General features: G+C 39.7%; 1 protein-coding gene across 1 annotated transcript; it reads left to right on the top strand.

Annotated features, from left to right (window-relative positions):
* The first annotated feature begins 38 nt into the window (after positions 1-38).
* Positions 39-23452, top strand: LOC110068911 (uncharacterized). The gene is made up of 27 exons (XM_089272683.1): positions 39-422; positions 2321-2433; positions 3315-3395; positions 4363-4450; positions 4571-4831; positions 4972-5109; positions 5504-5628; positions 6467-7005; positions 7782-7878; positions 8161-8242; positions 8379-8587; positions 12629-12805; positions 13158-13205; positions 13531-13677; positions 14709-14827; positions 14945-15035; positions 15317-15510; positions 16097-16284; positions 16784-16845; positions 17142-17234; positions 17602-17760; positions 17960-18028; positions 19216-19284; positions 19944-19995; positions 20236-20380; positions 21007-21141; positions 21572-23452. Exons 1-27 carry the CDS (start codon positions 387-389, stop codon positions 21988-21990), a joined length of 3936 nt encoding a protein of 1311 aa, XP_089128809.1. The 5' UTR covers positions 39-386; the 3' UTR covers positions 21991-23452.
* The last annotated feature ends 245 nt before the right edge of the window (positions 23453-23697 follow it).

Raw genomic sequence — 23697 nt, 5'->3', positions numbered from 1 at the left:
TGCTGACCAAATGATACTGCAGGCCCTGTTTCCAAAAGAGCAACAAACTTAAGAATGCGTGACGTTCATGAGATGTGGGTTATTTCAGTAAACAAACGAAGTAATTTTCCTCGTTATATTTGTGTTGCTTGGTTGAGCTGATGACATGCGGAGTAAACATGGATAACACGCACGCCCTGAGGTGATATGGGATGCAGAATATTCGCTTAATCACCGAAGCGCTGGAGCGCTCATGTGGAGAAATAGGTCGATAGCAACAGGTTTATTGAAAGAACGCGCGATATTGATGAAATGCAAACAGCCCCAACATCTTGTTGGATCCACAATGACTGATCTGGCGCAAACCATTCGTTGAACAGGGGTACAAAGAGTCTTGGGAAGTGAAGATGGAGAGAGATCTGAGAACTCTTCGGAGATCGAAGGTATTTTTTGAAACAGCACAAGCTTACGTAAACTTTGTATTAGTCCGTGTCAAAAGATTGCACAATGCACAAGTAAGCATGATTCTAATCAAACCACCTGACGATCTTTGTTTTCTCCTACTTGATTCCGTTATGATATCCCTCGTTTACAAAATTACTGCAACGTCCGCCGGAGTTGAAATTCCTTTTAGATAACACCTTTATATGGATCGATGAGACTTCAATTTAGCTTGTCTAGAGGTTTCGTTACATTTCTGGAGAGGTTTGATCAGGCGGCGAAATTAACACTTCTTTAATATTGAACCAGTTCATTAGTTTGTGAAATGTTGACTTTTATTACGTCAAGGTCGTTGGTAAGGATTACTGATATATTCATCAGAACCAATAAAAACTGAAGCACTGCCTACCACGTTGACAACAGTGGTAAATTCAGACAATGTAGTAGTTGTTATGTTAACAAGTTACCATTTCAACTTGTTGAAAGCATTTGATTGATGCAAATGTTATAGAACAGCTCATTCAATAATTTAAAACAGAGTCAAATACAGCTGGGTATCCTGTAACTAGCTAGCTGGTGCTAGTAGAAACGAGCTTAAACAAAGAAGAACCGAAGGAGAATTGTACTTTTATTGTTCTTTACAAAACTTTTCGAACTTGATATATTGTTTTCTGGTTTTAATCGTTCGCTAATGGGAAGTTATGAGTTTTGATCCATTTAAATTCGTTTCAATTGTACATATTGTTCACAGTTCAAAGACAATTTTGCTATTCTTTCTGAAAACAACTAGCTTAACAGTTTTGTTTTGTGAATACAGCAAATTGCTGCAATCATAATTATTTTTTTAATATTTCTCAGTCTTCATCAAGGTGTTTTAGGAACTAAGAAATAAGCAATCTATTTAATATCATTAATTCTGTATCAGTGAACCTCAACAAATTCTTGAGATCCAGTGCTTATAGTTAATTAATCTTTATTTTATCTGGGGAAGTGACCGCAATACAAAAACCATTTTTAGGTGCTAATGAGCAAGTAAGAGGAGATGAAAAGCCATCTCTCATTCATTCATCATACATATTTATTTAACTTCTATTGATCCCAGACATCCTTTGGAATGGCTTTCTTTTTCCAGGCCGTTTCGCAAACCATTGGTTTCATTCACGTGATTCAAAACAAGTGATCACATGATGATAAACATTTCTCGGTGCAGATGGCCAAAGTTTGCAGCCCAGCATTTGCAAATTCCCCAAAAGTTCCAAGTTCAAGGCAAATCTTATCCATCCAATGGATTTTGCATCTGTTGAACTCTTCTCTGTAACATATCTTAGATTGCACCTTGTAAGAAAGTGCAAAACTCAACAAACTTGCAAACAAACTGTGAAGCAACTTCCCTGACAGCAGAGATTCACTCATCACACAATCATGAATTCGTCATCACACAGTCACTTTTTTCAATCATGTGAATGAAACCAACAGTGCACAAAACAGCCTGGAAAAAAAAAACCATTTCAAAGGACGTCTGGGATCAATAGCATATGTCCTTAGTATAAATCTATTACCGTGCTATCACAAATGCCATTCTGTGATTGGGTGCACTACTATCTATTCTGTTGCAGATAATGAGTAGCCTAGTAGTGTGCAGTTGTTAACGAAAATGGCAACAGCTTCTTTGCATTTTCAAAGTGTCTGCATGTGTAGAGGATAGATGTAGATAAAGTTTTGAATGACTGGTAGATTTATACTAAAACAAGGTTATTCTCTTTTGATTTCTATGTGTAAAGCCCTCATCAACTATCACCTGATAGAAATCTCAAACTTATAATCTATTAATGTTAAATAGATGCACCCTACATGGCACTCATAAACCTCTTGACCTGATATTCTGATGCTTTTTTTTTAGCTCATGAACTATTCAGAGTTTCGTGTGATGACCACAGCTCTTGAAAAGTACTACAAAGATGTCAAAATTGCAATTTTAACCGGAAAGAGAGAAGCCAAAGATCTGGATATGAGGTACACAAGAATATAATTTTTTGCCTCAGTAATTGATATTTCACAAAAATTAGCTTGTATTTATTTTTATATAGATCTATTTGGTAATAGGTCCTTCTCACCCAACTTGCTAGCTTCTTTGACGCAATACCTCCCATATATAAAGGGACATGTTTCCTGGGGAGCAAGAATGCCATGGTGATGAGAGTACTTACCTACCACTCCTGCTCAAAAATGAAAAAGCTCTTACCTCCCACCTGTATGGCCTGGGCTCAATCGCTGCCTGATACCATAAATTTGACTAGCATGAGGTCGTAGCTGGCTGTCATCTTAATTACTCCAAGAGTTTTTCTATCGGGTACTCCAGTTTTCCTCCCTCCTTAAAAGCCCACATTTCCAAATTCCAATTTGACCTACATAGAGGCCCCAGATGGAAACCAGCTAAGGCTGAAGTGGCTTCCACTCTAAAAATTATAATTCAATTTTAAGTTGTAGCCCTGCTGAGCTATATGCAAACACTGGAATTTTATCCTCCTGTGGCCACATGGGAACACCTGAAGCAACAGTCTCACATACAGTCATGTAAACACTCGATTGCACAATTAACTTTTTGTAATGGAATATTTTCTTGTAAGTGGAAATGTGATCTGTTCCCAAGCATTGTGTTGTTCCAGAAATTATCCATACCCCTCCCATGGAAGGTTTTTTTAGTTTGAAACCCCCACCCTCCTGGAAATTCTGGTTTAGCTTCATACTTTCCTTTGATACTTTTGGCTTTTGGACCCCCCCCCCCCCCCCCCCCGTTGGAATTTCCATTAACCTTCCTTGGGGTGGGTATGGATATTTTCTGGAACTGCACATTCTGACTCAAGAGAGGTTTGACTGTCTATTTATTTTCACAGGCCATATTTATATGACGAAGGAGACCCATATGACAAACCATTTTATGGAACATTGTTAAAAATGCTGTCTGAGGTTGCAACGTAAGTTTTTACCATCTGATGACTGCACTGATAAGAGTTAATCCACTAAAAATCCTTGTATATTTGGTTTACATAAATACTTGATTTATTGCATGGCCTAATGGTTATCACACTGGACTCCAGATCAAGTGCCAAAGGTTTAAGTCTTAATCGGGTCCTTGTGTTGTGTTCTTGGGCAAGACACTTTACTCTCACAGTGCCTCTCTCCACCCAGGTGTATAAATCAGCCCTGAGCCCGGAGTCAGAGCCTTAAAGTAGGTACTATGTAGCACTGAACCCCACTTTTTTGAGTTTGAAGCTGTTGAGCTCCACTGTTTTAGACCCAGAGCTCTGGAGTCCTAAACCCCTTTGGGACCCTGATAAACGGATACCACCAATACATGTGCCTCAGATAATATATATACCTACAAACCCCCATGGAGAGTCATTTAGAAGTTTCAAGGGGGTGGTGGATCTCAAAAACCAAGAATTTCGAGGGAATGAATGAAGCTAGAAGGGAAGTTCTAGAGATGTAGTTGGTTGAAACCAAAAACTCTTCCATGGGGTTGGGGTTGAGGTACAGATATTTTCTTGAAGAACACAAAAACCTTCCATTGGGGTGGTCTAAATCTTTTCAGGAACAACATAGTGAATCAATGTCCAATTAAGGGGAAATAGCAATACTTCTAGTCACCTCATGTTGCTGCCTCACTGTTCAGGATCGAGCAGTCCAGGCACAAGTCACTGTCCACGGTCATTGTGTTCAAATGGCCAAGACACATTATTCTCACAGTGTGCCTCTCTCTACCCTAGTGTGTGTAATGGTTACCAGCAAAGTTAATGCTGGGGGTAACCCTGTGATGACTAACATCCCATCCAGGGTGGAGTAGAAATACTCCTAGTCATTGTGCTACAGAAACTAGAGATAAGAACAAGCCTGATGGACCACTGGGTTTGTATGCAGACTTTATCTTTTACCTTCTTGCAGGTCAAAGTACTTCGATAAACAGCATGAGGATTTAATGAAGATTTATAAGTGGTACAAGGCAAACAAGACGCTGATCACATCACCCCCTGTGAGTACAATTCTTTGCATTTTAATCATTGACTCCTTGATTATATAAATCTGTATGCATCCTTTGGTGAGACAGAGGTGACTAAGACTTTGTACTGTCATTATTCATTTCAACTGCCAGAAAATTCAAATTCCGAACTCTGCAAAGAGTGAAAGGAACTCTGATGGCCATGACAGCTTTGACGAGGACGAGGAAGAGGAAGAACTGATGGAGCTCACTAAAGTTCCCAAATTACACCTGAGACCTAAAACAGCACCTTCTATTGAGGGCCGGAGAGGTGTCAGATATGTGACTTGGAATGAGGCCCAACAGCAGAATGGACCTAAAAGGCCCTCTTCAGCTTCAAAACCAACTAAACATCAAAGAGATCTTTGGACTAGGGTTAGGAACTTTTTAAACATAATTACATTCTTTTTTTGTGTAAATTACACATTCAAATAAATGATTTGTTGATATTTTCCTTCTGAACTGTAGCGGACCAAGAAAATACTAATTTTTTCCCCAAACATGATTTCTTTTAGGATTCACTGACAAGGAGCCTTCATATAAGCCCCTATGGACCCCATCCAAGTGATGGCTCATTTATGGACTATGATAGTGTGCCTGGTGGGTACATCTATAGGCCTGGCACTGCACCACCTGTATTCCGGAATAATAAGGTTGGTCACACTTATTCAATTTGGGTGATATTGGGTAAATTTCAAGGGGTGGGGGGGGGGGGGAATGTTTTGAATGGTTGATACATTTTTGGTTGAAATGGGACAACTGTATTTTTGCTACTCATTTGGGGTCCAGAAGGGGCAAAATTATTGGTCATCTCTGCAGGGGTCTCATTAATGTTTCCAGCAGTAGGGAAACTGGTTTTCACAGGCAGCAAAAACTATTTGAACTGAACTTCTTTGTTAGAAAAACTTTCTGATAGATGGTCAAACCAGCTGGGCAAAATCATTCTCATAGCCAGTCAATTTGCCTGGTGCCCGGCCCTCAGTGAAACCCCTGTCTCTGAGTTCTACAAGTTCTCTGATTGTTATTATTGTAATTTTTTTTGTGTAGGGAAGAGTGAATCCAGAAAAGCTGAAGTCATTCATTCTGAGACCAACCAACAGCAGTCCTGCTCCATACTCATCTCCAGTTATATCACCCCTCTCTTCACCAAGGGACTCCCCTGTGCCCACTAGGTTAGACTTATTTACAACTTAGCATCTCAGCATTAGCTTACGCACAAAATTTAAATACCCTGTCTTAAATTTCAAATGTAATGCTGTCGGAAAATATTTTTTGGCACAAGAAATATAAACTGATGAAGGGGACAATAATTATCATTATTATATGGCTGTGTCTCACAAGGACTGGGAACTACCGAATTCACGAATTTGATTGGCTGAAATTGATATTGACCGCGGTCTGGATTTTCCCATCTAGAACGGCATCTAGGCCGGTTTCATTTTGCGTTGAGAAAGTAGCAAACTAAAATACAAACATGTTCATCATTTTCTTTAATTTTCTTCTCAATCATTTATGGAAGTGCAAAAAAGCCTGATGACAAAAAAAAAGTAAAGAGGACGAGCAAATTTCGGCAGGTTTAAGTTAAGCTCATCGCCGTTCCCGAGCAAAATGTCAGCAAACCAGTTACATTAAACGAATTAAAGTTTTCTTCTTTGCCATATAATAAACATCTTATTAACCGAACTAAGTCGGTCTGTATGGGAGAATCTTGACCTCGGTCGAGTGTACAGACCTCACTGCGTTCGGTCTGTAATCACGACCTCGGTCAAGATTCTCCCATACAGACCTCCAGCTCGGTTAATAAGAGCTAAGTACCGAGTACGATGAGGAATGGTTAACCAATGAAGACAGTTGATGAAATGCCTCCAGTAAACAATTTTTTGACTTAAACTGCCCCCTCTAATTGGCAACTTTCTTTGCTTCAACATAACGTCTCTCTTGTATGTTTTATCGTTGTCAGCTTCAATAATTACGTATTTAATAATTTGGTTCATCTGTTGGTTGTTGTAGAACAAAGTCTCCTTTGTCAGCACACTTCACTCCAGACATTGTAAAGGAACCGTCAGTGAAAATAGCTTCAGGAGTTGTGAAAGACAGAAGCAGTTATCCTACCGTAGAGGAGACTAAAATGAACAGTGAAAATGATAATGACGGAAATGAGGAGAAAACCAATTCTGCAGTAAATGGAACAGAAACAGGGAAAAAGTCGACACGGCATCATGCACACACCATACCCAAAGAGGCCACACCCTCCCAGCTGGAGGAGATTCTGAAACATCAGAAAAAAGAGGAAGAACTTTTAGAAGAGCAGCATGAATTGTTACAGAAAAAGCTGCTTCATGACTACGATCATTACGTCAAAGATCTGAGTTCAGCGCAAGAAAAGCAAGTTGATTTAGAAATTGTTAACGGAGACGTGAATGTGAAGAGAGCTGACCCAGCACAGGATAGTAGAAAAACTGTGCAACCTTCTCCAGTTGGAACTTATGATTTATCTGCACCTGAAGTAATACCCAGTTATTCTATTATGTACTCTGGATCAAACACTGGTAAGGTTTTTATTTGTTGTCGCTTTTCAGCCTTAGGCATAAGGACATGTTCCCCTGTACGGCCACCTCTACACTACGCCGGAGGAATTTGAAAACGGAGGTTTCACTCTGAAAACGCAACAAATATTTTAGGTCCCACTACTCCGGAGGAATTTAAAAACGCAACAATCATCGGTCGTTTTGGATTTACGTTTGAGGGAAACTCAGTCAGGGAAATCACAATATTATCGTAACTGCATCGTTTTCCGAAAGCTCCGTTTTCAAATTGTTTTCCGTCCACACGAAAACGAAAACCCAGCGTTTTCAAATTCTTCCGGTTTGAAGAGCGTTTTCGAAAAGCTCCGATCTCGTGACGGATTAGTGTGGACGGTACGCCTAACCATAGAAATGAAGCTGGCTTTTCAAATTTCTCCTCCAGGCGTAGTCAGTTGTGGACGGGGCCTAAGACTTACGGAAAGGGATCGAATAGATTTCTTGTCACGGTTATGCAATGATTATCGCTTGATGACGGTGTTGAAAATAAGAGAAAACATAAGAAAAATAACGGTTGACGACTACTATAATGTATATTTCAGTCTTGTTTCACGCAAAATTATTTTATGTAATCACTGTTCACGGCTGCTAACAAAATCACGTTCCCGAGGATAAGAACATTTTACATTTCACGTAGAAAAAATAACGAAGTTCACGAATCATGAAAATACCCTGAACCACCCTCATAATAATTGTTTCACTAGACGTACCTACAGTCGCCTGTTTTATCGATTTCTTTGCAGCAAACGGCCACAGCAGAAGTTCGTCGGAAAACGGTCACCAGTGGTCCAGCACAAGTCCTGCCAGGCATGTAAGACATGCCACAGTACCGCTCAACAAGTAAGTTGAAAATCATGGACGATGACTCTCAAAACCGCGAACCGCGAGATTACTGGAAACAAGCAGAACAAGTAAAGTATTGCTCTATTCCTCAACCAAACTTGCGCGGGATTTTTAGAACCAACGGCATGTCTTTTCCCCTTTCCAACGGCTCTTGTAGGTTTTAGATTTTTGTTAATTTCCGGGACTAACTTTTAGAAAGCGCGCTCTGTATATTACTTACGAGATATGCCCTCCTTTGCAGTTTACCTTTGTAAACGTAAAACATATTTTTCGTTTCAGCCCTCAAGAGGTAATCAAAGTGGACGCAGTTCTTGGAATGATTACACCTATTGGTGTACAAATGGAGTATGACCGGGGGAGGGTTAGTGCATTTTACTTTCGTTACACTTCTTACGTTGTGTGATGTGCGTGACTTGTACAGTGTCAGCGTAGTGTCACGCAAGGTGAGTTACAGTAAACCGTATAATTGTTATTGCTTGGTAACGTTCCCTATTTAGATGAAAGGTCAAAAGTTCTCGTCAGGATTCAGACAGCCGACCATTCAGGTTCCATCTGGCAGCTCCACAAAATCGACTTCCCCTAACCCGGTCAGTGAAGAATTTTCATCAGCATCAGTCCCCTCTCAAGATCATTCTGAAGTGGAGAGTGCTCCGCCCCAGACCTCCTCTGAGCAAGATAGCCCGCCAAAGGAGAAACCACCTGACAGGTAAGTGAAGGTCGCACAAAATACTTGCTCATTACAAATTCACGAGTAAACACACTTGAGTAGGTACTCTGTTATGAAGTTATAACCTGAATCTCGAACACCGATTCCGCTTAACATTTCGGTGTTACTGGGACTTAAAAACATTTATTGGTTTCTAAGTGAATTGAATTGTAAAAAGTGGACTTTGAAACGCTCAAAATGTGTTTGTGAAAGTTCAAACATGACACAGTGGAGTATTTGTTTTTGGCCAATCAGGTTCAAGACTAAAGCAAACTTGGGTCACGTGACTTTTCCCGCGCTTTTCGTCGATGGTTCGTGTCCTGTTACGAGTTCTTCATCAGCGGTTTGGACTTTTTTTGTAAAAATTGTTTTTAGTTCACGGAAGTTTGCGTACTGAAACAGCCGCAGTCACTTTGTTTTGTGGCACACCGCTAAGAATGAAAAAAGTAACAAACACGCCGATGTTTTAAAGCTAGCCGTTTATCAATTTACGGGGTCACAGGCTTGGCTCGGATTTTAAACCTTAAATAATTTAGATCTTGAAAGATCTTCTTCTATCAGCAAAATGCGAGAGGCTTTTAAAATTATCCTTGTGCTAAGAAAAACGAATGGACATCTTCAGAACTCAAAACTTCAGAAAGCTCTCCAAAAAAGAAATGTATAGATACGCTGTAATTTAAAGTTGTTTGATAAAGAAACATAATAAACAGTAAAAAAAATAGAGTTCACAGATTTCTTTATTAGGTAACTTTACTCATTACTAGAACGGTTTCCAGTTGAGTGTCGACAGTAATCAGACAATTACTTTGGTTTTTGTTTTCGTTTTACTACGGTTTGAGATTTGCTGAGCAGTCTAATTGGTGAGAATTGGTTTGGTTTTGGTTTTACGACACTCAATTGAAAACCGCTCTATTTTTAAACAAATACCATTCTTTACCAGTTCTTGCCTTCATTGTAATGGAAGTGTCCTTTTGCAGAACATAACGTACACTCAAAGATTTTCGTCGTGAAATCAGAAAAGAAAAGGAAGATTGCTCTCAACAAGAGATTATGCTCAATCAATAAGTTACACTCTTTTTTTATAGGAATATAATTTATAAGAATATCGAGGCTGAAATATGCGAAATTTTAAGAATATTTTAAGAATAAACCCAAGGCTTAGATTTCGAAAAGAATATAGTTTTGTGTGTTGAAAATATGTAAATTTATACAAGAGATTATGTTTCTGGTAAATACAATACAAATATATGTTTTAACTAAACCGTGTAAAATTCTTCCTTTCTCCACACGGCAAAGCTAGCCAAAAAGAAGCAGCGCTAAAATACATTCGAAAACGAAAATGTCATACGATATAATCTAAGAATATTCACAAGAATATTTTCAGCCTAAAATCGGAAGAAAAATGAGAACTTTCAGCCTCAGCCGGAAAAACAATATTCTTAGATAAAAAAAAGAGTGTATGAATCAGTGCCGTAAATCCTCGAATTAGCGCCCCCCTCGAATAAGCGCCCCCGTCGAATAAGCGCCCCCTTCGAATAAGCGCCCCTCCTATCGGCCGAAATTTAAAATAAGCTCCCCCCCGCCCTCGAATAGCGCCCCCTCCCCTCCCCCTCATTTTGTGGACGAGTAATGAGAAAACAAAGGACGTATAGTTTTCGTCATGTAGTATAAGATTTGTACATTGTTTCAGTTTGTGAACACATTAAGTGAACACGTTGAACACGTTAAGTACTAACGGTGCTGCGATTTAAACTTTAGGATCAGCTTTTTATGTCAACAAACAGCTTATGTTGTTGTTTACGCGCAGATGATGTATTGAAAAAAATTATCGTGTCAGGCCACGATTTGGGAAAAATTAAATAAGCACCCTCTTCGAATAAGAGTCCCCCGTCTTCTCCTAAATTTGAAATAAGCGCCCCGGGTGCTAATTCGAGGATTTACGGTATTTAAAATATGAACTACAACGAACCGATCTCGATACGGTCAGTGACAACAGAACAAGTTCTGCTTACAACTTAGTAGTATTTATTTTGCTTTAATTTGTTGAACGAAATCAGATTAAAATCTTCTCGTGCAATCCGAAAGCCAATGATTTTGCCGGTGTCCCTGGAAAGAAAGACAATTTACGAAGGCTATTTTGGTCCTCTCTTTTCTCTTCTTTACGTAATCATATTAACTATGACGCAATATATCAAACACGAAAGACCGTGTTTGACCACATTTCCATTCACCGAGAAGAGAGCTGAAAATACGAGGCGTAGCGGAGTATTTTTGACGAACTTTTAGGTGTTTGGAAATGTGGTCAAACACGGTCTTGAGTGTTTGATCTATCTTCTCGATCGAAACTAAAACTGAGGAGAAAACGTAGAAATAAAATCATAAAAATATATTCTTTTAAAATCAGATATCCAAACAACGTCACAGTCATGATTTCGTTTGTTTAAACGTGATGAATTACTAATGACTTTGAATTTGAAAATTTGAAAAGTGACATCTTGTTTACACAATCAAGTGTAAAAATTCATTTTTTAACATAACGCGTTGTGTTATTAGCGCCTTTACAAGTTCCTAATTAGCAAGACTCTTTAAGTAAGTCATGGCTGAGCACATACCGGTGTCACTTAACAATATCTCCAGGCATAAGTTACCATGGCTTGATCCATGCTACATTTATGATAGGCGACCTGCCTCGTGCCCTTGTCAGAGAGTCGACGAAATTCACGAAATTCCTTCGGCCAGGTAAACTGCTTGCTCGCTTGGGACGTTCGCTTTTTCGTCGCATTGTTTATCATTTGTGATTTCTTTCACATCACATGCATTCTTGCAGCGTTTCCATGCAGCCTTGGTCGTACTCCACTGACACAAAAGACGGGCTTTTCTTGCCAAATATCGCTCGCTCAAACTTCGGAAAATATCTTCGCGGAGAGAGGTATTGTGCAATTGACGCTGTGAACTATTCTTTATTTATACATGGTGGTTTGTTTGCAGTGTGTCATTCCGTACGTCTCAGCTTATTTGCAAAATTTATGTCGTTTCTATTTTTGATCATTTTCTTTAAACAAAATAATCTCACAGAGTAAATTTAGCTTATTAAAGTAATCCTTGATTATTAATCCGCGCTGAAAACGTGCTCGTTTTGGCTGAAAGTTAACGATTCACTGTTGTTAATGGTGGTGTTTACGACTGAGCGTACAGTAAGTGGATTCATTTGACGAAACGGGCTGCTTGTTTTAAGTTTCAAGGTCACAAATCTATTCATGTTTGACACTTCATTTAATTTTTCGTCGTAAAAGAAACAAACACAGTTATTTTCAAAACTCCGCAACTAGCACTTCCACCTTTGAATTGCAATTTCATTTCGGTGACTTTACTTACAGCGATTTGCCCGTATAATAGTGTCACTATCATAGTCACAAAGGTAGTTTATAAATCATTATTGTGCCACTTCAACCGACGTAAACTCTTTATTAGCCTACTATTTTAACTATTTAAATAAAAGCTAAATACCTCGGCACTAAAATTCATTCAATTTGCTTTTTTTCATTGTTCCCAGTGGCAAGATGCTTGCGGTCCGAGGTCGCTCGCTTAGGCCCGGTCCAAACTACGCTGGAGAAATTTGAATTGAAAACGCAACTTTATTTCTACGGTTAGGCTTCACGAAAACGGAACTTTTCGAAAACGTTCTTCAAACCGGAGGAATTTGAAAACGCCTGCTTTGCGTTTTAGCGTGGACGGAAAACATTTTGAAAACGGAGCTTTTCGAAAATGATGACGTCAGTAAAGTCATGTGATTTCCCTGCCCTTGTTCTCCTCAAACACAATTCCTAAATGACCGGTGATTGTTGCGTTTTCAAATTTCTCTAACATAGTGTGGACGGAAAACATTCGATACGCTTTCAACTGTGAAAACGCCGTTTTCAAATTTCTACGGCGTAGTGTGAAAGGGGCCTTAGATTGATCGACCTCGACCCATTTGGCTTACAACTGCTCGACCTTTCTTGTCGAAGATGGCCAGTGACGTTGACCTTTTATTGTTTCCAGGCCTTCCTCGGATACAACTGATAGCAAATCCGTGGAGCTCAAATTTAAGGAACCGGAACTCGTCCCTGAGAGAACCCCCAGAGATTACACGGTACATTTTCCTCAGGAAAAGTCTCAAGAATTGTCAAAGACCTATAAGACTTCAGGACCAGTCGTACCAGATACCATAAGATATCAGTAAGTATTTGTGAGCCTTCCAATCCAAGGGTCAAAGCCGAAATTCTTCTTAATGATCAGCTCCTTCACTCCTAGACCTTAAGAAAAAAAGCCTGTTGCATCAAATCCAGGTGAACTTTATACCATTTGCACCGGGCAGCCTTGTCTCAGTCGCGTCTGTTGTACTGATCAAAATGATTGCTCCGTTTGGGATACACACAGGTATCTAATAACTTTTGAACGTTTCGCGCGTTCAGTAAAAGGTCAGAAAGTAGTATTCCCACTGTGAAATAGCTGCTCGTTCTCTGAGTGTATGTAAAACAAACCATAAAGGTGGAAGCTGATGGTCAGATGTTTTCATTTCCTCTAACAGGTGGACAGATGACGGTTTTGGCAACAGAACATATCTAAAAAAGCTCAAGTAAGACAAATTTTATGTTAGTCTCAAATTACCTCATTTTGTTTGTTTCTGTGATGCTATGGCAATGCTATATCTGTTTGGATTTTATCACGTGTTTATCACGTGTTCTAGTGGATTTTATTTATGACGTGTTGCAGTCACATGTTCATCACGTGCTGTAGTGGAGTTATCACGTGTTGTAGTCCCTTGTTTATAATGTGTTGTAATGGATTTTATCACGTGTTCTAGTCGCATGTTGTTCACATGTTGTAGTCAAATATTTATCATGTGTTGTAGTGGATTGTATCACGTGCTGTAGTCACATTTTTATCACTAACATCCCCAGGGTACCGACGTCTCCTCGCGGGACGAGAAAGAAAATTCAACAGACGCAACACGTGACAATGCCAACCGGCAGCCGCTCATTGGACAAACGCACCCTGGCATCCCTGGTGGTCGTCAGACATCTTGGTGATGCTGACAGAAGGAACATGTAAGAAGCTTTTGAGTTAAAGGGGCACTGCCATTGTCATGAGTTTGAAAAGACAAACACCGAAAGTCGTTTTCATTGATGGAAACCTAGACATGATGGTCTAGTTTTGGTAAAAATTGCTGTATATGTGCAATGAAGCTAAAAGTACGATTACGCGTGTACAAGGTTGTAACAGGGTTCGTACGGGTCCTGGAAAACCTGGAAAGTCCTGGAATTTTACTGTGGCATTTTCCAGGACTGGAAAGTCTTGGAAAAGGGCTACTGGTCCTGGAAAGTTCTGGATATCTGTTAAACTCAAGTAAAAAATATGATATGTATGGCAGACAGTAAGGAGAATTAACATTGAGATCTTTGGAGTGAACGGGTTAATGTGAATTTTAGAGTCCTGGAAAAATCAATCTGAGTCCTGGAAAAGTCCTGGAAATTTGTTTCTCAAAAAGGGTACGAACCCTGTGTAATCTCAAAGTAAAAAATCTGGCAGACGTTTTCAAAGTCTGTTGTCTTCCAGGATAAAGTCGCTAAAAACTAATCACAATGTGGTCTCTCTTCAACTTTTCACGCAATGTCTTTATCATGTTGTTCTGGGAGCATTTCTTTCATTATTGGAGACACTCAGTCATTATTTCAGCTCTGTTTGGACCAAAAAATGTAGTGATAGTGTCCCTTCAAAAATGGAATTTACAGCAAGCGGAAAAAATGCCCTGATTTTGCTTCCTTTTCCCCTAATCTTTAAATCAATCCAGCAAAAAATAGAAAATAACAGTAACAATATTCTCTCTTAAGTTTATTAACGACTCAAGACAAACCAACGGGAAAAATTAAATTTTCACTTTTCTCTGTTTGCAAGCGTCATTAGTACTCGTTTTATTCCATCGTTTGAGGTACGTCTCAGATTCAACTCAACAAATACTATACTGAAGCAAGAGATTATCAAAGTACTTACCTTGATAATCTCTTGACTGAACTGGAGACTGTTTCTTTCCTTACCTATTAATCATTTTTATTTTATTTCGTTTTATGGATTCTTCTAGTGATCGCATATCAGGGCCTCAGGGAGGTAAGCTGATCATGGGCCCTGAACATGACAATGTGGATTTCGCCTACAATCTGGAGTACCTTTCCTTCTGCCAGCCTGTGGGACCCAGGCTTGGTAAGTAATTTAAAGAAAAATATCGAGTTTCCTTTAGGCAGGGAACACCAATTTTAGCGTGACCTAGCACCTTTAAAACTGTTGTGTAAGATTGCGTGACTTGATTGCTTTGCGCAGGTGAATGCGAGAAGCCGTCGACAATGAACTGGTATTTACAAGGAGATCACGGACTCTACCGAGAACCTGCTAAAAGTCAGGCAGAGCCCAGGTAAGCAAGACGTTCCCCACCCACCGCTCCCCTGCTCTGATGAGCAACGTCCTATGATAACGTACCAGTTACTGACTCATGTTTCCTGGGGGGTGATCACAAATTAGATGTTGTTTATAGGTTGCTTGCTTTGGTTTAGCAATAACTGACGTCATTCAATCCTTCATGCATGCACTCGCGTAAGCACGAAGGCACGCACACTCGCAAGCACCACTCGCATGCACCCTCGCACGCACTTCCTCTCACACCGTGTTGGTAAGTTCATTTTGGTTTTGTTGTAGCGATGGCTCAAAGTCTCGCCGTACGGATGTGCGAATTCCAAGAGACAACTCACTTATGGTTGAAGGACATCATTACGGCCCGGCAGATGAACGCAAACAAGAAGACAGACCAGCCTGGGAACAGAAAGATTTATCATCGCCGTCTACGATCAGCTTGGACAGCGGTCACAGTAGTATCACTTCAAGAATCAAAGGTTTGTTCAGTTTTAAGTCGCGCTGTTCATTTTATTACGTCGTTCAACAACCAAGGAGAAAAGTAACGACATGTACTACATTACTTGCAAAATGTTTCAGACGTTTAATTTTCGGGCACTTGTTATTACATTTCGGACAAATTTCGGACACTGTGATGAAACAACTAGAATCAATTTACGCCCACAAAACTCGAATTAGACTGAAACAACATCTGTGAAAATGACAGTTTTACTTCACCCTCAAGGTTTTAGAGATATACCGAGGAAAAAATAATAAATTCTATCAAATCGTTACGTATCTCAAGCAGTGCCTCAGCTAGAGTTCGCCTCATAAAGGAAACTAAGAGCGTTGGAGCTACAAAAAAAATTTTAAACTGTATTGTAAATATTTCGGACGCTTAAAAATTTCGGACGGTTTTATTTTAGGACACTTCTTTTGTCCGAAATTAAAATCGTCCAAAATTCTTTGCTAGTAATGTAACATTACTTCTTCTGTAGGGCGCAAAAGACTGATTGTAAAGTCTTTAAGTAGGTCAAATGTTGGATTTGCTGACAAAAAGATGGAAATCTCTTTATCTTTTTCCAGATACGTTACGTCCCTCGTCACCAGCTCGTCCATCCTCACCAGCCTCGTCTCCACGTAGAGTGATCCCAATCCCCACAGCGAGCCGTTCCAGACCTTCCTCAGCTCGAAGTGCTTGCAGCAACCATGCTCACGAGAACACTTCCAACTTTTCAGTGCGTGATTTCAAGCATTTCTGTTGGGATGACGAGGTGATTTTGTAAACCGAAGTAATAAAAGAAGATATCCCTAACTCTACTGTCGCAAATTGCGAAATTTAAAAAACATATAACCCGGTGCAAGAGCGGGAAACAAGTAACCAGAGGCAAGTGAATGAAAATACGTTACCAGGACGTTACCAGTAGTAAGCATGGGAGAACACATTACGCGTTACAAGTGCCTTGCAAGTATGGTGTCTTTAACCGAATGGTCAGAAATATTACAGAGAACGTTTGTGTAGATTTAGCTTTCCAACCTTAGACTTCATTGTTTCAACCCTCCAATTCCAAAAGAGATTAAGATCTCTTTTCACCTTACAATGTTGATAGGATGGATGTAAAGAATAAAGAATTTGAACAACTAGAGGATGTTGTCTTGTCGAATTCTCAGAACGAACAATTGACTCGTCGGATTGATTTGCGAATTGATGTGGTTGTGCTAATTATCACTTTTCGAAAACAAAATCGAGTAGTTTACTCTTTTTTTCCCCAGTACTTGCTAACGGAAGACTACATGAGGCAGAGAGAAGTCTGGGCAGCAGTTAATATTCAGCGGTGAGTGACTGAAGGCGCGAGTTATTTTCATTCGCAAGTTAGTGAGGAGCCTTTTTGCTTTGTTACTCTAATAATTGTACGTCAAGTCCTCATCACAAAATAGTCCTCTCCACTTTGGCTCTTCCCACTTTGACCCTTGCCATTTTGGCTCTTTCTAGTTTGGTCCTTCTCACTTTGGCCCTTCCCACTTTGACGCCGTCCTCTGCCATGTCTCCTCAACTCGTTCGTCCAACACATACAGTCTTAAATTTACAGTCCTAAATTTACTTGTCTTTATTTTATGATCTTGATATCAGGATTTTCCGAGGCTTCATTGCCAGACAGTATTTAAAACAACTCAGAGTAGCTGATGTGGAAAGGCAAAGAAAGGCAGCAGTTACATTACAAAGGTACGTTATTCGCAAATCACGTGCACTCTGGTCTTAAAAGTGACAGTAAGCGACCGTGTTCTATGACGTTACACATCGTCACGCAACACAAAGTGTTGCGCGGCGAACTTTATCTCCAATACCTACTTTTGGATACTTGTAGCTACAACTTCTCGTGGGGAAAATGTGATAATATCGCATCTCAACTGGTACAAAAGGTAAAATTTTTCTAGAAATTCATCGGCTCAAATTTCAAATGTTGACCCAAAAAAAAATCATTTCTAAATGGGTATAATTTTATGGGATAAACGAAACCCCACGACAAACAGATGACCGTCTCCTGTCAAGATATTTTTAACTTGAGCATCATGTTTTCTCCATTTTGCAGCAATTTTCGCGGATTTCTTGCTCGTAAGAGAGTAATGAAGCAGAAGATTCAAGAGTACACTCCCAGCTCACGTGACCTGGAATGGGCCCGGAAATACAAACAGGATCTAAGGAAACGTGATGATGCCAGAAAACACAAGCAACAATACGCTTTGTATATGTGAGTCACGCTCTCTTTAATGTGTCACGCTCTCTTTTGCGTTGGCCGCGCGTTAGTCACGCGTTTTTCCTTCCTTCTAAAGCTTGCGTGATGTATATGTGGAACTCCCGAAAGTTGCATTTTTGTATCGGAATTTGACCTGAAACCCTGAATTGGTTTACTCATGTAACAACGGTGTGTCTTTGTAATGAACTTGTAGGCAAAACAGAGAAGCTGAAAAACAAGAGCAACAGATAAAACAAGTGCAGGCTCACCAAAATATTTTTGAGTAAGTATAGCTTATAATTGGGACTTAGTATATGGCAAGAGATCCTGGTCCATGCTTTTGTGTCTTCCAAGCTCGACCACTGCAACTCTCTTTTGTACAATGTACCGAAGTGTGCTTTAAAAAAGCTTCAGTCTGTTCAGAACGCCGCTGCCCGACTTATCACCTGTTCCCGAAAGTACGACCACATCACTCCAATACTGAAAGAATTACACTGGCTTCCTATTCCTGAACGCATTAAATTCAAGATTATGTTACTTACCTTTAAGGCTCTTCATCAACAATCTCCTGTCTACATTCAAGATCTAGTAGCGTACTACCAACCTTCCAGAATCCTGCGATCATCACACTTATTACTTCTTAACCCCACAAATTTTCACCTGAAGACATATGGTTCTCGAGCTTTTGCTGTTTCCGCTCCTGAACTCTGGAACAGTCTACCTGTTTCTATCCGCTCATGTGACAATCTAAGTTCTTTTAAATCTAAACTCAAAACTCATCTTTTTAAGAAAACTTATTATTCTTAGCGATTTTTACTTTCTATTACTTTCTTAAATACACATTTTTAATTATTAAGCTTAGTACAGATCATTTTGGCGAATTGTACAGCGCCTAGAGCAGGCATGGATAGGCGCTATATAAATATTTATTTATTATTATTAAGGTAGGCTTGAGTAAATCCGAGCCTTCTGATTGGTTCTTTCATGGTCGGGATTTTGCCGCAGGGACCGTTTCCATGGAAACTTAAATAAGCTGTGAATTTTTTTGTATTCGACAGCCGGCTTATTAATTGTGACATATAATACACTATTTACTAGCCTAGCTTGCTCGAGTTGCAGTGGGCAATATTGGCACTCGGTCGTTTTTGTACGGGCCTATTAAGAGGCTATAAATAAGCATGATTTGTGGGAGTCGCTGTCGCTTTTCTTCCTCAGTTAATGTTTTTGTCGTGTAATCCAAATGTCCGACGCGCTGTGGAATGCACTCAGAAGTTCTCCAAGACAGACGAGGTGGAATTTAAGCGACCTCGCCAGTACGATGCAACCTAGCCTTTTTTTACCTTCGAATGATTTTTGTCCCTTCTTGTTCGCTGGGCTGACCTGAACAGTGGTGTCAATAGTGTTGCAGTGTACTAGGTGATCAACTCCAGTCGGTTACCATGTCTAACCCTCTTTGTTTTTGTTTGTTAGCGTGTTTCATCCCACACCAGAAGGTCCAACTAAAGCTCAGAAGAAAGCTGCTGCCATTACAATTCAGAGGTTACCTGATATCACCGTCTTCTTCTTTTGCTACAATAGTTCAGAAAGTTTAAAGGGCTAGGCCATGCTTAACAGACCACCAAAAACTGTCAAGTTGAAGTCTAAGCTACATGACTAACAGGACGGACGTAATCACGAATTCTGATTAGATCGCTATTGACTCAACGTATACCAGCAGGTTCATTGTCCGCGACTGCTTATTAAGGGAGCTCAGTCACTGTATTTCGAGTCATTTTGGCCATGTGCAAGATTACCTTTAAATTGAAGGAAACCTGAAAATAGTAGTTACTAAGATAGAAAAACATCAAAAAGATTATAATAAACCAGAAAGGAACATGGACGATTAAGGATGGGGACGATTAACACAGATTACAAACGACGAAGTTGAAAACTTCAGGCTAAACTTTTGAAGATGCGTAAACCGTGACTTAGTTCATTTAAACATTTTAAAGTCACTCTGAATTACTACATTGACGTTTGCAGTCTGTTTGAATATCATCACTATATTTATTGTCAGTTCGTATCTCATTTTATCCCGTTTTAAGAACACTTTGTATGGAACATAATCGTCTAATACAGTTTGACCTGTTGTTCTATTTAACGGTTTGTGATATCTTTTAATGTTTGGTTCTGAACGAGAGTTATTTTGTCCATTTTAGGTATTTCAGAGGCTGGTTTGTTCGTCGAATGCTGGAAAAATCAAAAGCCAAGGTAAGACAAAACTGAGAAAGAGGGTCTTTTGGTATCATATCTTATGATGTTTTTTCGGATTGCCAAAGAGTTCGTTCTTGTTCAAGCATGGTGTCTGCCCGCCGTTCCTCGACGAGTATGAAACTTTACAACGCTTAGCGAGGAAATAAGACTGTTTTACACCTTGTAATCTTGCTCGTCTCGACTCTACGTGTACTCCTTTATTTCTGGTTAATATTTTAAAATTATTTCTGATGACAGGCTCTGAAGCGAACGCTGTCATTCAACAAGTTTATCAAGGGTTACCAGGCCCTACTCTACAGAGTACAGAAGAGATATGGCATCAAAGAGCCGACCACTGCTCTGGAGTTTAACGAGTTGATGGAGTATGTGGAGCGGCTTAATAGTGAGTATTTTTTACTTTAATTCTTTCGTTAGGAAAATACAAGCAGGTGGTTGATAACCCGGGGGGGAGGGTACTCTCTATAATGGCCTATATGGGAGGACCCGCCCGAAAGGGGCACCGTTTTCAAGCTTCAGGTATATTCAAGGGTAAGGATTTCACAAGTTGAGGTATATGAAAGGGTAGGTAAATCGGAGTATCTTTACTCCCTCTGAACTCGAGAACGTATTTAGTCATTGGCCAGAGTTTCGTGCCTTTTTTGGCGAATATTTTCTAGAAGCAGTTGAAGCCCAGCGCGTTGTCTCGTCAGCGTATATGTTGCTTAGCAACATCGACTTGTTGTCTAGTATTAACATAATGGTTGAAAATTACGTGCTCAATGAGTTTCTAGTGGAGACTAAATTCCTTGATTAATATTAGATTCTGACAGTCCTCTGTGCGAGTATTGTTTAAACAGACATCTGGTGGAGTGAAGGGGAAAGTGGGGGAAACGACATTTCATTTTTAGCGAAAAGCCAAATCTTTCCTCCAGTTTCTGGTTTAACGTTATTTAGACTCGTTTGTATGATTGCAAAACTTGTTTCGTAACAGTTCCCTTTTGTTTAAACACTTTGTGTTTTTTTTTGCAGAATACGAAGTGGCGTTTGACAAATTTGCCACCGACGGTGTCCTTCAGTATAACGACATCAAGAAGTTCTTCGAGTCAGTTGGTCACGTACCTTCACAAAAGGAAATCGACGAAGCTATCGAGATTGTCACGAAAAGTAAGAGACGTGCAGAAAAATTCCAATTTTTGTTGTGTTTAATATCGTTATATTTATTTTATATTTTTATTATATTGAGAGTTTTGCCTTGCGGCATTCCTCTGGGCGCCTTTTTCAACGCAAAATCCTTCTTGAATATTAACCAAGTTATTTTTGACACAAAAAATTCCGCCGATAATAAGCGCCTTACTCCACCTATCTACACTTAGACTGTCGAAAAAGAACCAGCGAAAAAGGCTTTCAACAAAAGTGAGCCCAGAACTTATTTTTGAAATCTAACGAAGTAGCGATAGTTTTGCGCACCTAGTAATAATCAAATCGGATTTGGCGAGAAAAAATTGTCCTTTGACCGCCAGCCCAGGTTACAAATCAATCAATAAGCAGACCAATTCTGTAGCGTACTAACACCAAGCTTGCTTGCTTTCCTCAGTGTCTGCTAAAGGCCGTGCCCTGACCAAAGCTGAAGCAGTCGAAGTGTTATTCCATATTTACGTTCCAAAAGGCACAAAGATGAAGCTGGCTGACGTTCGTAAATCCACGTGGTTAAATCCCTTGGACGATGGGCGCGATATTATGCAACTCTTGTCCAAAAAAGACTTGGAACAAACCAATTTGTTGAGGTGTTTGGAAGTGGTGGCAGGGGCAGGAAAGGAGAGCGACGACATTCAAGACTTACTTCGTCCGGAGTCCGCAGCGGGCAAGCAAACTGACAAGAAACAACAAGGCAAGAAAAAGTCGACCTCAAAACCCCCGCGCAAAACCATCCTGGCCCAGTACCCTATGAGACCATCGACCTCGACCACTAAATCACCCAGGCCTCCGTCAGGCAAAAAGCCGAGCAAGAGATGATGCTGAAGGAGTACTGGTAATAAGGCGGTGTCCGTAAATTAATTAGCCATCCATGGAGACCCAGGGGCAGTTAGTAGGGAAAAGTGAAAGACAAAATGGCGGGGAAAATCAGCAAAGCTGGGTTAATGTTTAACCTAAGTAGTCTTAGAGTATGAAAGAAATTCTGCAAGATTTCTTGGTCGCCTTTGAGTGACCTTCTTTAAACTTTATTTAAAAATGTATTTAACATGTACACTATGTTTTATGAAATACCCAGGATTTTACGAACGTTCTGATTCGTCAATCAAGACCTTTGACTTGTTTTGACCGGAGTCTGAGCAGTCTCATGAATACAGCAGTCCATAATTTGTACATTTCGTTCATTTTAATCCTGCAATAATCTTTGGATATTGTCCTTTAGTAGCAGTTTCAAAATAATTTTGAAAGATCTTTGAATTAAAATTACCGTTAGCTGCTGGACAAATTAAATTAACCACGGGACATTGTCTTGATGTGTTACCAATTCTCTGAACTTGCAAAAAAAAAAACCAATTGTGTATCATTTGGTAATAAGAACTAATAATTTGACTATTGTATCGAAAGAACAGACTCCAACGTGGGTATTGGAAAGGTTCGACTTTGGTTTTATTTAACCTTAACTGTCCTTCAGAGAGGGAGAATGTACTACGAGGCTTATAACGGTTTTCATAGTTTTCATTAAAGCGGCTACGTCATGGTTTGCGGATCTTGAAAAGTGTAGCCTAAATTTTTCAAGTTCGTCGTTTGTAATCCGTATCAATCTTTTCCATCCTTAACCATCCTTGTTCCTTTATGGTTTATTATTATCTCTTTGGTGTTTTTCTATCTTAGTACTCTATTATTTTCAGGTTTTCTTCAATTTTAAGGTAATTTTGTACGTGGCCAAAATAACTCAAAATATTGAGACTGATAGTAATCCGACTTTAGTCACAGCAAATGCAAATACTGCAGTGAGCCAATCAGAACTCGAAGCAAGAGCTTCAAAAATTGGAAAGCGCGGAAAATCATGTAGCGGGTGGCAAGCGCGGGAAAATCCCCTTTCGATTGGTCACGACTGGTTTTTGCTTTGCTCTTGATTGGTTAAAAAAAGCTGGTTTTATCTGATTGGTAATAGCAACATGTTCGACCTTCTTACCAGTTGTAAAGCTCGACTGGTGAAAATGCGGATAATGCAAATCAGTACGAAAAATGACTGTCAATTGAAAACCAATAGACCTATTTGGGATATTGAAAATATATTCACGCAGGCATTTGTAAGTGTAGCTTTATATATACAAAAATGTACGTTTCATAGTTTTGGTGTTATAATGAATATATTAACATACAACGAAAAGAACTGAAATGTACAGGATTTTCTCCATTTTGTACTCGCTGTCAAACAGCAAATTAAATTCAAAACTTTTAAAAGTAATTTTATATTTGAATTAAAAAAAACATAAATTGACCCCTTTTGTGTGATGTTTAACGAAGAGAGTGCGAGCTAACAATTGGTGAAATAATTATTTCCAAATATGTGCATGACAATGCCAAAGATGTCCAGCTAATACAAGCCCTCCGTCACCTCTCACTTGCATCAAAGCCCGGTGGCGTGCTTTACTTAAATTGCCCCATACAGCCACCCCTGAAATTGTCACCAGCAGCATATATTGCGCCCGATTTTGCACAAGGATCAGTGCTTAACGGGTACGA

The sequence above is a fragment of the Orbicella faveolata genome, unplaced genomic scaffold (assembly GCF_042242905.1).
Source record: "Orbicella faveolata isolate gen_17 unplaced genomic scaffold, um_ofav_v1 contig_35, whole genome shotgun sequence".
In the NCBI taxonomy this organism is placed as follows: domain Eukaryota; kingdom Metazoa; phylum Cnidaria; class Anthozoa; order Scleractinia; family Merulinidae; genus Orbicella; species Orbicella faveolata.
The sequence above is the reverse complement of the archived record's forward strand: the minus strand, read 5'-3'. Positions and strand labels throughout refer to the sequence as shown.